General features: G+C 43.3%; 2 protein-coding genes across 4 annotated transcripts in view; one reads left to right on the forward strand and one right to left on the reverse strand.

Annotated features, from left to right (window-relative positions):
* Positions 1-1,596, reverse strand: part of PFKL (phosphofructokinase, liver type) — a 39,340-nt gene extending 37,744 nt beyond the window's left edge. The window contains exon 1 of the mRNA XM_033150106.1: positions 1,434-1,596. Within this exon, the coding sequence (XP_033005997.1) occupies positions 1,434-1,539 (106 nt within the window). The 5' untranslated portion in view covers positions 1,540-1,596. The remainder of the gene's footprint in view (positions 1-1,433) is intronic.
* A 2,040-nt stretch (positions 1,597-3,636) lies between these two features.
* LOC117047214 (endothelial protein C receptor-like) lies at positions 3,637-12,881 on the forward strand. 3 transcript variants are annotated; one of them, XM_033150110.1, is made up of 6 exons: positions 3,637-3,987; positions 7,354-7,476; positions 9,556-9,591; positions 10,515-10,766; positions 11,633-11,905; positions 12,735-12,880. In XM_033150110.1, the coding sequence occupies exons 2-6, from the start codon at positions 7,419-7,421 to the stop codon at positions 12,845-12,847; spliced, it is 732 nt and encodes a 243-aa protein (XP_033006001.1). In that variant the 5' UTR covers positions 3,637-3,987; positions 7,354-7,418; the 3' UTR covers positions 12,848-12,880. The 3 variants fall into 3 exon arrangements, with proteins under 3 accessions (XP_033006001.1, XP_033006000.1, XP_033005999.1); XM_033150108.1 differs by lacking the exon at positions 3,637-3,987 and having other exon boundaries at positions 7,076-7,476; XM_033150109.1 differs by lacking the exons at positions 3,637-3,987; positions 9,556-9,591 and having other exon boundaries at positions 7,072-7,476; positions 12,735-12,881.
* The last annotated feature ends 1,996 nt before the right edge of the window (positions 12,882-14,877 follow it).

Consider the following 14,877-nt stretch of genomic DNA (forward strand, 5'->3'; position numbering starts at 1 on the left):
CTTGCACTTTGACGTGCTTTCAAACTTCTGGGTTGGCAGGAGCAGGGACCGAACAACGGGAGCTCACCCCGTCACGGGGATTTGAACCGCTGACCTTCTGATTGGCAAGCCCCAGGCTCTGTGGTTTAGACCACAGTGCTACCCGCGTCCCTAAATTAGCATGTACAAAATATGAAAATTAGTGTAGCCAGTTTTCCGACCCATGGAATGATCAATAAATGTGTTTTGGACCCAATGCTTCAGTAGATCAGCACTTGTGCTGTATACCCTTGACGCTGACCAGTGACCCTTGCCCTCCTGTGCCTAATCTTGGCATGCACTGCTAGAATGCACATTGCATAAATTTTCATGGCAGTTCTTACAAAAGCAATGGGGAACACCTGGCCAAGGGCCCAATTAGGCCTGTCCTATTTGGCTGGCAAGGCTGTTTCAGCTATGCCATGCCTACATCTTACATGAAATCAGGCATGGGGGTAGGTAGACATGATATTGCCCAGAGGTCTCAGGGCGGTTCACAGAATCAGGTCATGGTTGGGTCTTGGAAGAGCTTGTCCTGGGCTTCACAAACCTGAACCATCTACTGATCATTGGCACAGTGTACAATGTGCTGATTGTCTACAATGTGTGGGCTGTGTCTTTGCCTGAAAAGTTTGACTTCAAATTGTGTGGACAAAAATGGGCCCCCTGCCTTTGTTATGTGAGGTGACTGACCAGTGAGTGGCTGCACCCACTTGTCAAACCTGGCCCATGGGGGCAGGAGATAATGGTTTGGCTGCTGCCTTAAAATAATTATTTATGGCAGGCCAGCATTTATCCCCATATTGCAGACAGGAGATAGGGATGGGGCGAGAGAACTCTTCACATGCTCCAAGGCGCTCTCGCTGCAGCTTCACACATTCCTAAAGGATCAGGCCTCGGAGCTCTTACTCTAGCCTTCCCACACGCCTTACTGCACAAGGATACGATCCTGAGCCTGACCCGAGGGGAGCAGCAGGGACTCGCGCCCAGCCCCGGAGGCGTCCTCTGAAGTAACTGGGGAAACGCACAGTGAGTGGCTGAGAGGAAGCGGTGGGAGGAGCTCGCCTGAGGAGACGCCGGTCGCCAAGGGCGGCCTTGAGGAATCCGTTTCTCTGGCTTCGATTGAGCAGGCGACCCTTCCCCTGCCCGCTCAGCCCCCTCCCTTCCTCGCCGCGCCGGCCTTCCATTACTCAGGCCTCGCGAGGAATAGATGTTCTCCCGCCGTGTCCGGCTGCACGTTCCACCTGGCGGCGCGAGACCCCCCCCCCTTCGCCGCCCCCGCCCCCCTCACGCAATATCCTCCCTCCAGAGTCTCGAGCGCAGGAACGCGCTGCCGTCTTCCTCGAGGGCGGCAGGAAGAGGCGGCGGGTGGGATGCTGAAGAGGATCCTTCCTCCTCCTCTTCCTCCGACTGACCTTGTGCGTCGCCGCCGCTGGTGAGCACCGCGAGAGCCAGGCCGGCGCCCGCCATGCGCAGCTTCTCCAGGTCCAGCCCCGCCGAGCCCAGGCCGGATCCCGCCATTGCCCCGGCTGCGTCCAAAGTGCGGAACCCCAGCGAGAATGACAGCAGGCGACCGCGGAGGAGGCACCCGGAGCCCGCGAGTCCAGCTCCCTTCAATCACGCCCGCGCGACCGCCCTCAGCCTTTGGCTCCGCCCACAAGGGGTGGGGCTACCTGCCTCTTCCCGGCAGACGTCACGGCGCGAACTACTCTTCCCCGGGGGGGTTGGTTTTCTGAGCTCCGTCTGAGGAGGAAGGGGGCTCTCTGCTCTTCCGGCAGACCAGACCACCTCCTACCTGAAAGGCCTGCAGGACGTGCTTAACAAGGGTGATGTGGGGGGTGGGGGCAGACCGCACGGGGAATGACAGATCGTGTGATCATTAAAAAGGAGCCCCCAGCTCAGCATCCCGTTTCCCACAGTGGCCGGTCAGAGCAAAGCAAAGCATGAAAGCCGCAGTGCTTTCCAGCAAATAGCGTTCAATGGCATGTTGCTTCTGAGGGAGTAACATCGCAGATTTAAAACTAGCTACCCTCTGCAAATCCGAAGAGGATCCCTTGTAAAGGCAACTTTTATGTGGCTACTGTGTTACTATCAATTTACACGTTGCCTTTTGCCAGTATCGTGTCGGTGTTCATGTTTCTCTCTATACCATGCAGCTTCATGAAACATTTTGATACAACATATAAGACCAAATTGCAAAAAAATAAAAACCCCCAGCATATTTTAAAGAGTACTTCCTGTAAATTACCTTTTTTTAATCTTCATTTTATTTGTCCTGTGGACACAGCCAGTTAATTTTATCACCGTAGTCACACCAGTGAGCTGGCCAGAAAGATCTGTGGTTATTCCTGGGACATACCTATATATCTGGCCAACTCATGATAAATGCTAAAAGCGTTTATTAAATATATGGAAAATAATTGTGTACAGCTGAAAATGCTGGCAGCATTAAGATGAATTCAACAGTGTAAATAAGTTTTGATGGATGCAATAATGGAAAACCAATTGGTATAGTTTTTGCAAAATATGCAGGGATATAAGATATGAAAAATGAACCATGGAAAGAGAAGAAGGGACGTCATTGATATCTTAAGTATGTAAAATGTTTATTTGAAATTGGAAAACAAAATTTAATATAAATCATATTTTTAAAAATGATGAATGCTGAAAGCACAAAGGGAGAGTGGGACTCATTCTATAGTTATGAGATATAAAAAATACCGTATTTTTCTGTGTATAAGACTAGGTTTTTCCCCTAAAAAAATGATGTCCAAAATTAGGGGGCCTCTTATACATGTAGAGTGCCGAGGGTGGATTTTCTTAAATCTGAGTCCCCCAAAATAGTCTTATAGATGGAAAAATAAAGTAACTGCAACAAGTGTCATGGAAAAATGCTTTTTTGCAATATGACCTTGAACATATTGAAGGGTACTACTTGGGGAAGTGGTAGGATGCATACCTTGCATGCAGAAGGTATCAGATTCAAACTTTGGCATCTCCATGTAGGGTTAGGAAGTAACTCCTGCTAAAAAGCCTGGAATGCTGTTGCCAGTCAGTGTGCACAACACTAAGCTAGAGAGGCCAATGGTTTGATTTTGTATGTGGTAGCTTCCTTTGATACTAGGGGGTGTTTTCTACGCTGATCTTTACATTAAGTACTAAGAGAGCAGAATATTTACCAATGCCTTCCAGGACATGTTCAAGATAAGAACTAGCACCAGGGTCAAAACAGTTCATGATGGGGATCTCTTTTTATATCAAATTATGCCAACTTTACTGATCTATAGAAATAAATAATAGAAAACCTTAAGATTGACAAACACCATTACAGTGGAGCTAGGATGGCCAAATCCTAATGCCATTCCAGTCCACTGACTATAACCCATAAAACAGTCCAGCACATGATGGCTTCCCATTTTACATTTCTGTTGTTGTTTTTTTAATGGGTAATTTTGGTCAATTTTCATACTCAAAATACCAGAATACATAATATAAAAGAAGCCTTTTCCCAGCACCAAACTGAAATGCTCAGGCTCACCGCACTCTGCATGAATCACCATGTAGACCATACTGATTATTTTGCAAAGTGTAAACATGTTTTCATGTAAAATTATTGTGTACAATAAGATTTCATACAATGGGGTTGTGGAAAGAATGGAAGAACGCTGTACTGTTGTGGAAGGTTGTAGAAATTGTAAGTTAAGGCTAAGAATAGTGTGTGACTGCTGGATGTACCCAGAGTGCAAAAGACAATTCTCAAAAAGTTAATTGATTTGTTTCTACTATTAGCTGTCCTCATCTGATTCCTGTTGGTCCTTTTGTTTCTCAGCTCTAGCCATGTTAACTGGCCTTCTAATTATTATTCATAGTAATTGACTGACCTCAGATGTTCAGCTTTAGTGAGCTCACCTGTATTCACGTCCAAGCAGCAACCAGAAATGCATTAAAAATCCAAGACTGCTAAACCAGGTTAGGTGAAAATAAGATAAACTTTGGTGTTATTCTTTTAAAAGATGAGAACTGGATATTACTGTATTTCTGCACCTACCAGTATATCTTCACACATCTGCACCACACAGTCTCATACATAGATTGAGCAGGAAAAGGAGCATGCATCTTAAACCTTTCAAGAATGCATAGAAGACTTCCTGACAACACTTACCAGTAAGTTTGTTAACATCTCTGTTGCCCTTTGGGACTCCTTTGTTAGACATGTAACTACATTCAGCTGCTAACCTATACAGTACTTGCCCCCCATCTCAGTTACAAGATGCATAACATTTTGTGTTTATCCAGTTCCAATCTTCATGGTAGGCACTCTAACCGTTTCACACAAAACTTACAATTCAAGGCGTGTCTTAGTTTTGCGAAAGAAAACATCCGTTTTTCTTCTGGAAAATTGTTCCGACTATGATTGTGCTGTTATGTTTTGAGTCTGGCTGTGCAATACCTCATTCAAAACTCCACCAGTGCACCTCCCACAACAGACTTTCTGAAACCACACTTCGTTTTCTCTGCAGAGAAGTGGGGGAGGAAAAGGAAGCATCCTTGCTATGGCAAGGCACAATAACCGGGAAAACCATTAAAATAAAGAACTCCAGAAACATGCTGTATAAAAGAAGTCCTCTTGACAAGGTTTTTTACTAAACCCACTCCAGCTGGGAAACTTAGCATTTTGATGTTTTAATAAACTGACTGAATCCTGACAATAAGGAGGCACAGTCGGCATGTCCTGATAATTGGTTAATTGCCTGCTTTGGATGTGGCTATAATCTTAAGGAGCAGATTCATAGTTTGGGGTGTTCTTTGACCCTTTTTGTCAGTAGAGTCCCAGTGGAGCAGAACATCATCATCATATTTCTCCATTGCTGAAAGAATTGCATGGGCTGAGGGGGTCTGATATCTGACCGTTGGAGCTCTGTTAGGTTAGAAACAGGGAGAAGCAGAAAGAACAAGATGTTTTGTGGGTTTCCCCTCTTCCTTTTAGTGGTTAGAGTGTTGGACTAAGACTTGAGAGACTGGGGTTCTAAGCTCTATTCAGCCATGAAGCTCACTGGGTGACCTAAGGTTAGTCACTGTCTCTTAGCCTAACCTACCTTATAGAGAGATACCCATGTACACCACCTTGAGTTGCTTGGAGGAAAGGTGGGATATGAATATAGTACATGCATACCTACGTACATACATACATACATACTGTGATCACTGGCAATTTGCTTGCCTCTTTCTTTGGGGCCAATCCATACCACAACCTAGAGGTAAAAACTGCTGTCTTGAGCAGCTGAACATGCAGTGAGAGCACAAAACAGCAGCAGGATCTGGGACTCAGGGGTTGGGAGTTGGCAGTGGGTTGCCTACGGGGGTGTGGGCTTTGGCAGGCACCCAGCAACACAGACTTCTAACACCATCCCAGGAGACAAAATACGGAGATGTAGAAGTATGGATCTCGGTTTACATCCCTTTGCCATACAGTCATATTACATTTTATATAAAAGCTTGTACTCTCATTTTTTTGTTGGCCTCAAATAAAGCCAGAAGTTTCCAGCCTTGCTTGTTAAAAAGCTTACAGCAGAATGCTGGGATTTTCTGTCAAACACACAAAGTCTATTGTTTAATTAAAGTTGGGAGCCCTGCATCACACAGACCAGATTTTGCTATCTGCTGAAAGGAGATTTTTCTAGTCGTTCTGGTAATATCCACTATCTTGGAATTACTTAAGTTAGTCATTGCTACTGATAGGGTTAATCAAGGATTCAAGGAAATGGGTTTTTGTTTTAACTTTGGAACTGTGAGTTAGAAATGGTTTAGTCAACAATGAAGAGAGTAGAGAGCTAGAAAGAAAGATGAAGAATAAAGGAAGGGGTCAGACAGAAAATAAAAAGAGCAAAGCAAAAGTCTGAAAAGGAAACTTTCTTCACAGCTTTAAATTTTAGCTAGTGAAGGACATTCAACACTCTCAAGTTGATTGGTACTTTGAGGGTTTTTTTTGTGCAATGTTTTCTGCATTGTTTATAGTTGTCGTTTAATTGTTTAATGTTTACTGAGTTAATTCATGTTTTAAAGGAATGGGGTTTAGGAGTTACTCAGCCCAGAGATGGATTAACCAGTCTGCATCCTCATATCTATATTGAGGAGATCATCCTGATATACTTGTTGGCTGACCATTGCTTTATTAGATGAATTGCTGGTTAATAGTCCAGGATGGAGTGATATGGAATGGTTTTCTGATAGCTGGAAATCTCTCTCTGTGCTTTTGAATCAGAATTTGAATAAAGTAAGAGAATGTGTTTGTATACAAAAGCACATACACACATGCATGTGTGTTAAAAAGCAATGGGTCATTTAGGGAGAGTGAGAAAAAGAATAGTGAGTTGACTGAAAATTAAGCACGTTGGGATACAGGATCCCTGGTGGCCTAGTGGATACGTTGCCCTGCAGAAGTGCTTCTGTGCCTCCACATATATTAGTAAATGCAGCAAATATCACAGGCAGCATAAATCTCTTGTGAATAGGATATTAGATCAACAGTGCAGCCCCTGGAGTAATCTACAGTGGTACCTCAGATTACATATGCTTCAGGTTACATACACTTCAGGTTACATACTCCACTAACCCATAAATAACGCTTCAGGTTAAGAATTTTGCTTCAGGATAAGAACAGAAATCGTGCTCTGGCAGCGCAGCGGTAGTGGGAGGCCCCATTAGCTAAAGTGGTGCTTCAGGTTAAGAACAGTTTCAGGTTAAGAACGGACCTCTGGAACGAATTAAGTACGTAACCAGAGGTACCACTGTAATTGCTTAGGGAAGTAGAGAGTTTGCAACAATATGCTCTACACATTTGAGCCTCAAAACTGTGTATTAACTGCAAAAGTCCCTGTGACCCCAAAAAGCTATGCTAGAGGCAGAAAACAGGTTTTCTTTTCCAGTGGGTATAAATAGTACTTTCCCCACAATGCTCTATTTTGATTTCCACATCACATTTATTTCCTTCCCTACCCGCTTTTTACACAATAAACTTGAGGAATCCTTTAAATAAAATTGAAAAAAATCATTTCCCAGTTATAGTCTGGGAATGTTGCAATAGTAATAGCTCTGGAGGAAAAGAGGGGCGAGGTCTGGCAAGGAAAAGGTGTCAGTTCCTCTATTGCAGATGAGGAAATACGAAGATAGATGGAATGACACGCTCCACCCTTCAATTCCCAAGAAACCCTGGGCTCCCTCGTCTAATCCTGACTGGGCAGGGTAGAGAGCTGGATCCTAGATTTTGTTTGCATTTCCAAAAGACTTCAGCTCATGGTGGCTTGAGATACAGAAAGCTTGGATTTCTTTCCACAGACTACAACTCTGCACAGCACCTCCAGCACTCCTGGATTTTGCAAACAAGTGATCACCTTCTGGGAATGTTACTCCTGCAAATAATCTTAGCTTGGGCTCTCTGCCACTGGGTGTATGGAGTAGGTAAGTGAAAATGCCTTGTTCTCTAATGGTGCAATTCTACTCAGAAGTAAGAAGCTAGATTATTTCCAGAAAACTTCACACAGAATTATAGCATGCAATCTGTTAAAACAGGGAGTGGTGTATGGCATAGTGCAGTTTTATTAAACTGAAAATGTTTGTAGAGAACTTTTTGGGGTGGAGACAGAGATATCTATTACCCTGGGGCTCCCTTCACATATGATCTATACACATGTTTTTACTTCTGTATCAACCCGCCTGTTCAGTAAAATCATCTGCCGAGAGCCTCCATGTGTCTCGTCATGGTTTTGAAGAACGCCTACAAAGCAGAGGGGCTTACTTAGAACACCCTCCTCAAGAAGTCTGCCTGGCGCCACTTGCAGCTGCTTAGGCATTAGACAAAAACATTTGTATTTATCCAGACATTTAAACAGATTTTGTTTTAGCCAGCAATCCTAAAAGCACCCAGAGTAAACTCCATTCAACACAGTGGGGCTTCCCTCTGCATAAACATGCACGAGGTGGTTCTGTTATTCTTTTGCTTTCATCCTTTTGTTTTTACGGTGTACGCTGCCTTGAAAACTGTTTTAAATAAGTAAGACTATAGTCTGAAATCTGGGTGAGGGGGGAGGAGAATCAGAACAAGAGATATTTGGGAATCTAGCCAGCATTTGTAAGTTCGGCTTAGAGCAAAAGATGGAAATGGCTGGCAAGAACACAGAACTGCGAAGTAGAAACTAGTTCAGCCTCATGTACAAGACCTGGTTATGAGAACAGCTCTTGTTGGTCTCAACAAAACAGACTTGCCTGATCCATTATAGTACATGTAGGCACTCACGCGCAGGCACGCACACACACGCACGCGTGCACGCACACACACACACACACACACACACACTTCAGAGTTGTCATATTGTTCAGTGAGACATCCATTATGTTCTATAGAGCAATTATGTTTTTAAATAAGAAACAACCCTTAAAGGCAGGGTGAGGGCTCTCTGACCTCCAGAAATTGTTGGGAATATACTATCACAAGCCCCAGCCAGCATGGCCAATGGTTAGGGATGATGGGAGTTCTGCAAAATCTGGAGGGCCACAGGTTCCCTTCCCTGATTTGAAGAGTGTCTTGACACAGCTGTGTTCCACAAGGGCTGTCCTGCCCCCTAAGCTAACCACAGATTGCCAAAGTTGAAGTAACATTTACTCCCAACCACCAACCTTCCGATTGGCAAGCCCTAGGCTCTGTGGTTTAGACCACAGCGCCACCCACGTCACATGGTACCATTACATAGGAAGAAAATCTAATCTGGGATCTTGACTTTTTTCTATGTGGCACAAAAAAGTGCTCCACTACAATTGTTGCTCAGTCGTTCAGTTGTGTCCGACTCGTGACCCCATGGACCAGAGCATGCCAGGCACGCCTATCTTTCACTGCCTCCCGCAGTGTGGCCAAACTCATGCTATAACACTGTCCAACCATCTCGTCTTCTGTCGTCCCCTTCTTGTGCCCTCAATCTTTCCCAACATCATGGGCTTTTCCAGGGAGTCTTCTCTTCTCATGAGGTGGCCAAAGTACTGGAGCCTCAACTTCAGGATCTGTCCTTCCAGTGAGCACTCAGGGCTGATTTCTTTAAGGATGGATAAGTTTGATCTTTTTTGCAGTCCATGGGACTCTCAAGAATCTCCTCCAGCACCATAATTCAAAAGCATCAATTCTTTGGCGATCAGTCCAGCTCTCACTTCCATACATTACTACTGGGAAAACCATAGCTTTAACTATATGGACCTTTGTCGGCAAGGTGATGTCTCTGCTTTTTAAGATGCTGTCTAGGTTTGTCATTGCTTTCATCCCAAGAAGCAGGCGTCCACTACAATAGAGACCAATATAGCCCCGGGTAAATATCACATACTACCGATTCTAAATAACTATCAGCTCTTGACTAGAATCTTGTGGCTATTTGGCATGGCCACTAGCAACTTTCTTAAAAGCAAGCTTGTGCCTGCAATTTGGCATAATGCTCCATTATTAATTATTCTTATATTCTTATCATCATGCATCAAACAATTTATATTTGTTTTCAGAGAGAGCTCATCATTCAACAACAGCCTTTGTAGCAGGTATATTATAGCACCCTTTTTCAAATTTTCAAGCTCAGTATTTTAAAGAAATTCCAAGCAAACACTGACTGTAAAAATTCTGAATTTTAGTTTCCCTGTTTGAACTGAGGAAAATTTTCATTTTAAGCAGGAGACAGAAATGAATCAGGTAGGAAATGTGCTAACATTCCAGATAAACAAAAATATGGAATACATATATAATACATTCAGAATTATTGTAACTTTTAATTTTAATAAAGCATGCCTATTGGTTTAAAAATTCCCAGAACAGTTCCTTATGGCAGATTTTGACCAAGCCCTAACTACCTCTCACCACCTTGACTGCACAGGGCTGGCCTTAACGGATTTTATTCTTTGCAGCTACAGCAAAATTCAAATTGATACCTCACTTCCACTCATTGTTAGTTTGAACTGCACACAGAGAGAGGATGGAAGCAGTGAAATAGCACTCCCTCTGAAATCTGTTTCCTAAAGTAGCTGCTTTTACCTTGCTTCAGAGAAAGGCCAGCTATATGATAAGGAGCTGGCATTTAACATGAGCACAGCATGCACCTGCATATAGGAAGCTACCTGCTCCCTCCACGAGGGAGATTTATTTCCCTCTTAGCTGCTTTCCAGCAACAGAGCCACCACAGGAAAAGGTGGTGCCTTCCAGTCTAGGAACAACAATGGGATGGCAGTCAAAGTCATGCCACTTTCAGCCCTGTGACTAGAAAAGCATCCCCTTGAAGGATAAGCCAGGAAAGAAACTCCTTCCTTCCTTCCTATATGAAGTTTCCTGTCAACTTTAGTTTTATTCACTTGTGGTTGCTTCTGAGCAAAAGGGAGCAAGGCTAGGCTAGTGTGAAAGGAAGTGCTTTTGCTATTTCTCATTTGCAGGTGGCTGAAGGCAATAACTTAGGTTGTTCTGGTTTTCCTCTCAGAATCTCATGCCTTCGTTATGACTCACCTGGCCTACTTCCCAAACAACATTTCAGTGGAAATGGTAGGTGATGCCACTCTGGATGGAAAACTTACCCACAGCGTGGAGTATCAAAATAATCAAATGAATGCAAGCCAGTTGCTCCAACTGGAATCTTTAGATCTCTGGGAGCAGAGGAAGAGTGCACTGCAATATTACCTCGAGCTTTTCAAGACACTGGTCAACCTGTATGCTCGCGAAAGGAAAATACCATGTGAGTATTGTGGTGCGATGGTAATGGGCACAGTTGTTGCCATAGCAACTGTCACAGCTGCTTAAGAAGATGGTATCATTGAGCACCAAACTTTGGGACATGGTGTGATCACAGAGTAAATAGATTATCTAGAGATTTATATAAGAGGGAAAGTATGGTGCCATTTATTGTTAAGTAAAATTAAGCCACAGAGGCAGCCAAGAAGCCACCTCCTATTATTCCAGTCAGCTATGAGACCAATTCTCAGTCTGTGGTGGGAATACAATTATATATTAATATATGCATCCATTCATATTATATCCCTTAATGAATACTAAGAACTCTTAAGGTGCTTCATTTTGTATTATGCTTTATAACTAACACATTCCAGGCCTTGTTCTAATTTGCTTGCATACGTTTGTCAAAAAAAGACACAGGTTTAGTAAAACTGACTTGCTAAGGAAAGCTAGAGATGGCAAAGGGAGCTATATAGTGAAGATGCATTGCTTTGATCCAGCAGGTTCAATGCTTGGATATTTTAATGGGCAGTAAGTGCTAAAACACCTCAATAAAAGGTAAAATTGCCCTGTCTGGTGTCAGTTCAGATTTTGCACTGTGAGAAAGTGAGATCTTGAAAAGAAAATGATGTCTTATACTTTCCAGAAAGCTAGCATTAGCTGTAGCCTCTTTGCCACAATTTGCTACTGTATAATATGTGAAATAGCTCTCTGTGGACATGGCAAGGCTAATTTCTCAGGGCTAATTTCCCTGAGAAGTACAGACAGAATGCTTCCTTAGACAATTCAGCATAGTTCAAGGGTGCATGTGAGAAAGATAAGAGGCCAGTTACGGGGAAAATATTTCTAACACATTCACTTTTGTTGCAGACCCCCTACACACACATTGTACTCTGGGGTGCCAGATCTTTGGGAACGGCACCAACAGAACCTTCTATGAGGTTTTATTAAATGGGACTGATTTCCTGAGATTCAATGCAGCCAATCAGAGCTGGGTACCTTTGCAGGAAACTCCTGTGGCCAGCTATACCAGTATGCAGCTGAACAAATACCCTGAAACCAGTGCGACCCCAGCTTTCTTCCTGCAGGAAACTTGCATCAAGATTGTAACAGAGCACACTGCAGTGGAAGGAGCCTTTACAGGTATGTGAAACACTGGTTATATGATGTCTGAGAAACACTCCCACCCTGTGCAGGTTGTCCAAGGGAGAACACAACCAAGTATCCTTTATGGCAGTATTCTTACCAACACACACTAATGGACAGGGATGGGTATATTCTGTGGTGCTGTCACACCACAAGCATAGATGTTGGAATAAGGTACAGAATTCTGAATCACTGCCTTTCTTTTAATATAAGCACCTTGTCCTCGACATACTGAAGATAGTCTTGGAAGTGTTTGATGAAAGCAGGGATGCAAAACACCTGACAATTCCGTAAGATGTCATGGGGTGACAGCAGGGTGGAGAGGCAGAAAGAGTGCAGCATATTACAGAGGTTTTCCAGAGATCCAGGACCCTTGCTAGCTTTGCTGCTTTTGACTAGATGCAGAGCTCTGCACACATATAAAATGCTTTATTAGCTGCAGAACACAGAATTCTCTTGGTGCAGAGAATATACCAACTGACATTTGCTTTGAGTTTTCTCTTCTTGCAAGGGACATCCACAATCTCCTGCTGAAGCAGTGGGTTGAAAGTGGACGAGTCCATCAGTTCAGTCGTATTCCCCCCCCCCCAAACACCACCTACCCAACTTTTTTCATGAGCTGACTCAAATGGTTAGAATTTTTAGAGCGAATGCATTAGCTCAGACAGAAGCAACTTAAATCTTGAAACCGAAAGTTCCCATCCTTGAATCCACCCACCTAAATAGCTCAATCAACATTTACTTATCAAGTCTTAGTTAGAATGCAGCTGCAACCCCTCAGTTGTAGAAAAAGGTTCTCATTTTAAAAAATTTTTTTGCCTTACAGGGAAACATGAAGGACGTTCACACACTCCACTGGTGGTAGGCCTCAGCCTTGGTGCCCTTGCTGTAATGGCACTAGCTCTTTGCATCTTCCTATGCACAGGCGGGAAGAGATAGCATCTTAAGTATTACTGTATATGGACCAGCAGCTCTGCAGATGGGTTAACCAAACACAACAGAACAATGACGTTGGGATGAATCTGCCCAATTCCGTTTCTCATATTTCCAATTTAAAGTCTACTTCTCCACATCCATCAGAATTTTATTTTAAGAGTCCTTATGTAAATTATTTTAGTGTGAATTTCTATGTCATTTCACCAATATATGCATTTTTATATATGTTATGAGGCTGGAGAGCTGCATTGCAAAATTCGGAGAGTGAATTTCAAAGGATGGCTATATTTTGCTTTGTGTATTTGTGTATTTTTTAAAGAAAGTGTGGATTAGGTAGGTTAGCATTTAAATGTAAACTGATTCAAATTCCTCCCATCCCTCTTTTTTATTTTCTTATGAAGAAACAAGCCAAAGTCTATATAAATCTGTATCCCTTGCCTCACATCTACTTGTAAGAATAAGATGGGCTCTAGAACAGCAGCAAGATCACTACAGGAATCTTTCCATTTCCTGTCATTACTACCAGGGCAAACAGCCTCTCCCCATAGAACTTTAATGTTTCACCCACATCAATGGACAGACACCACAGAAGCACAGCATAAAAGCATACCCGAACCTCTTTTTGCTCCTCAGTCACAGCCTCTTTTAAAGCATCCTAAATCTGGGAATTATTACTGGTCCTATTTGACATTATTTCATTCCAACAGCATAAGATATTGAGATGGGATCTATGTATGGTTTTTAAAATAAAGTCTTCACTGCCACAAAATGTGGTAATGGCTCTTGGGCCAGACTAATTAATGAAGGATAGGTCTATCCATGGCTATTAGAAAGGCTGGCTAAATGGAGCCTTTTAGAAAGGCTATTAGAAAGGCTGGCTAAATGGAGTGTATTATGGCTATTAGAAAGGCTGGCTAAATGGAGTGTAGTGAGCACGTGTGTGTGTGTGTGTAGATGTACAAACTACTGCCTTTATGCCCAGTTTGTTGGCTTTCTGGAATCATCTGGCCAACCACTGTTGAAACAGAATGCTGGACGAGAAGGGATGTTTGAATGATTCTGGATCCAGAACTGGGCACTCACTGCAGCATCTGTTCCCAGTCTTCAAAAGCAGCCTTCCAAACTTTTCATGTTGGCGACACACCTTTTAGACATGCATCACTTTGCGACACATTAATTCAGTTCTCTTAGCAAACCAGAGCTCAAAGTAACCCCTTATAAGAGATACAGACACATATTGCTCAACACACCTAAACGCTGCAGCCGACACACTAACGTGTCGCGACACAGTTTGGAAAGCTCTGCTGTAGTGTTTCGCATGGCAGGTATATCCAAGGCACTGTGGTATACTTCAGCAGATTTTGGAGAAGAAAGCCATGTGTGACTTTTGTTATATCTTCATACCTCCCTTGGATATATAGCGTGCAATGCACAATGATAAATTTCAACAATGATAACCCAACATCTCAGGAATATCTATCGATTGGGTGAGCGAGTGGGGGCGAGGGAGGAATCAAGAGCCACAGAGGTGTCTACTTTGATGAAAAGGAAGCCAAGATAGAAAGACTGCTTCTCTTACCAAAGCTAGTACAGTGGTACCTCGGGTTAAGAATTTAATTCGTTCTGGAGGTCCATTCTTAACCTGAAACTGTTCTTAACCTGAGGTGCCATTTTAGCTAATGGGGCCTCCCGCTATCACTGCGCTGCCACCGTTCGATTTCTGTTCTCACCCTGAAGCAAAGTTCTTAACCCGAGGTACTATTTCTGGGTTAGTGGAGTCTGTAACCTGAAGTGCCTGTAACGCGAGGTACCACTGTACTGAGCATACAAGAACACTTCCAGAAGCCAGGACTCCCATTAACTTTCTTATCACAGACTTCCTTGAGATTACAGCAACAAGGGACAAACCAGGAGTTGCTCCTCAACTCTACACATTTTATCCTTGCAACAGATCTGAGCAGAAAGCCAAAAGTCATTTAAAAGTGCTCTTAGGAACATCGGACAACTGCTCAATCAAGCTTCACCGGGTTACA

This window comes from Lacerta agilis, chromosome 5 (assembly GCF_009819535.1).
Source record: "Lacerta agilis isolate rLacAgi1 chromosome 5, rLacAgi1.pri, whole genome shotgun sequence".
Taxonomy (NCBI): Eukaryota; Metazoa; Chordata; class Lepidosauria; order Squamata; family Lacertidae; genus Lacerta; species Lacerta agilis.

Excerpts from the sequence above, each read along its gene's own strand:
- LOC117047214 (XM_033150108.1), top strand. The coding sequence starts at position 7,194 with ATGACACGCTCCACCCTTCAATTCCCAAGAAACCCTGGGCTCCCTCGT. Across the intron at positions 7,477-9,555 it reads CCACTGGGTGTATGGAGTAG|AGAGAGCTCATCATTCAACA; the intron begins GTAAGTGAAAAT and ends ATTTGTTTTCAG. Across the intron at positions 11,906-12,734 it reads AGTGGAAGGAGCCTTTACAG|GGAAACATGAAGGACGTTCA; the intron begins GTATGTGAAACA and ends TTTGCCTTACAG.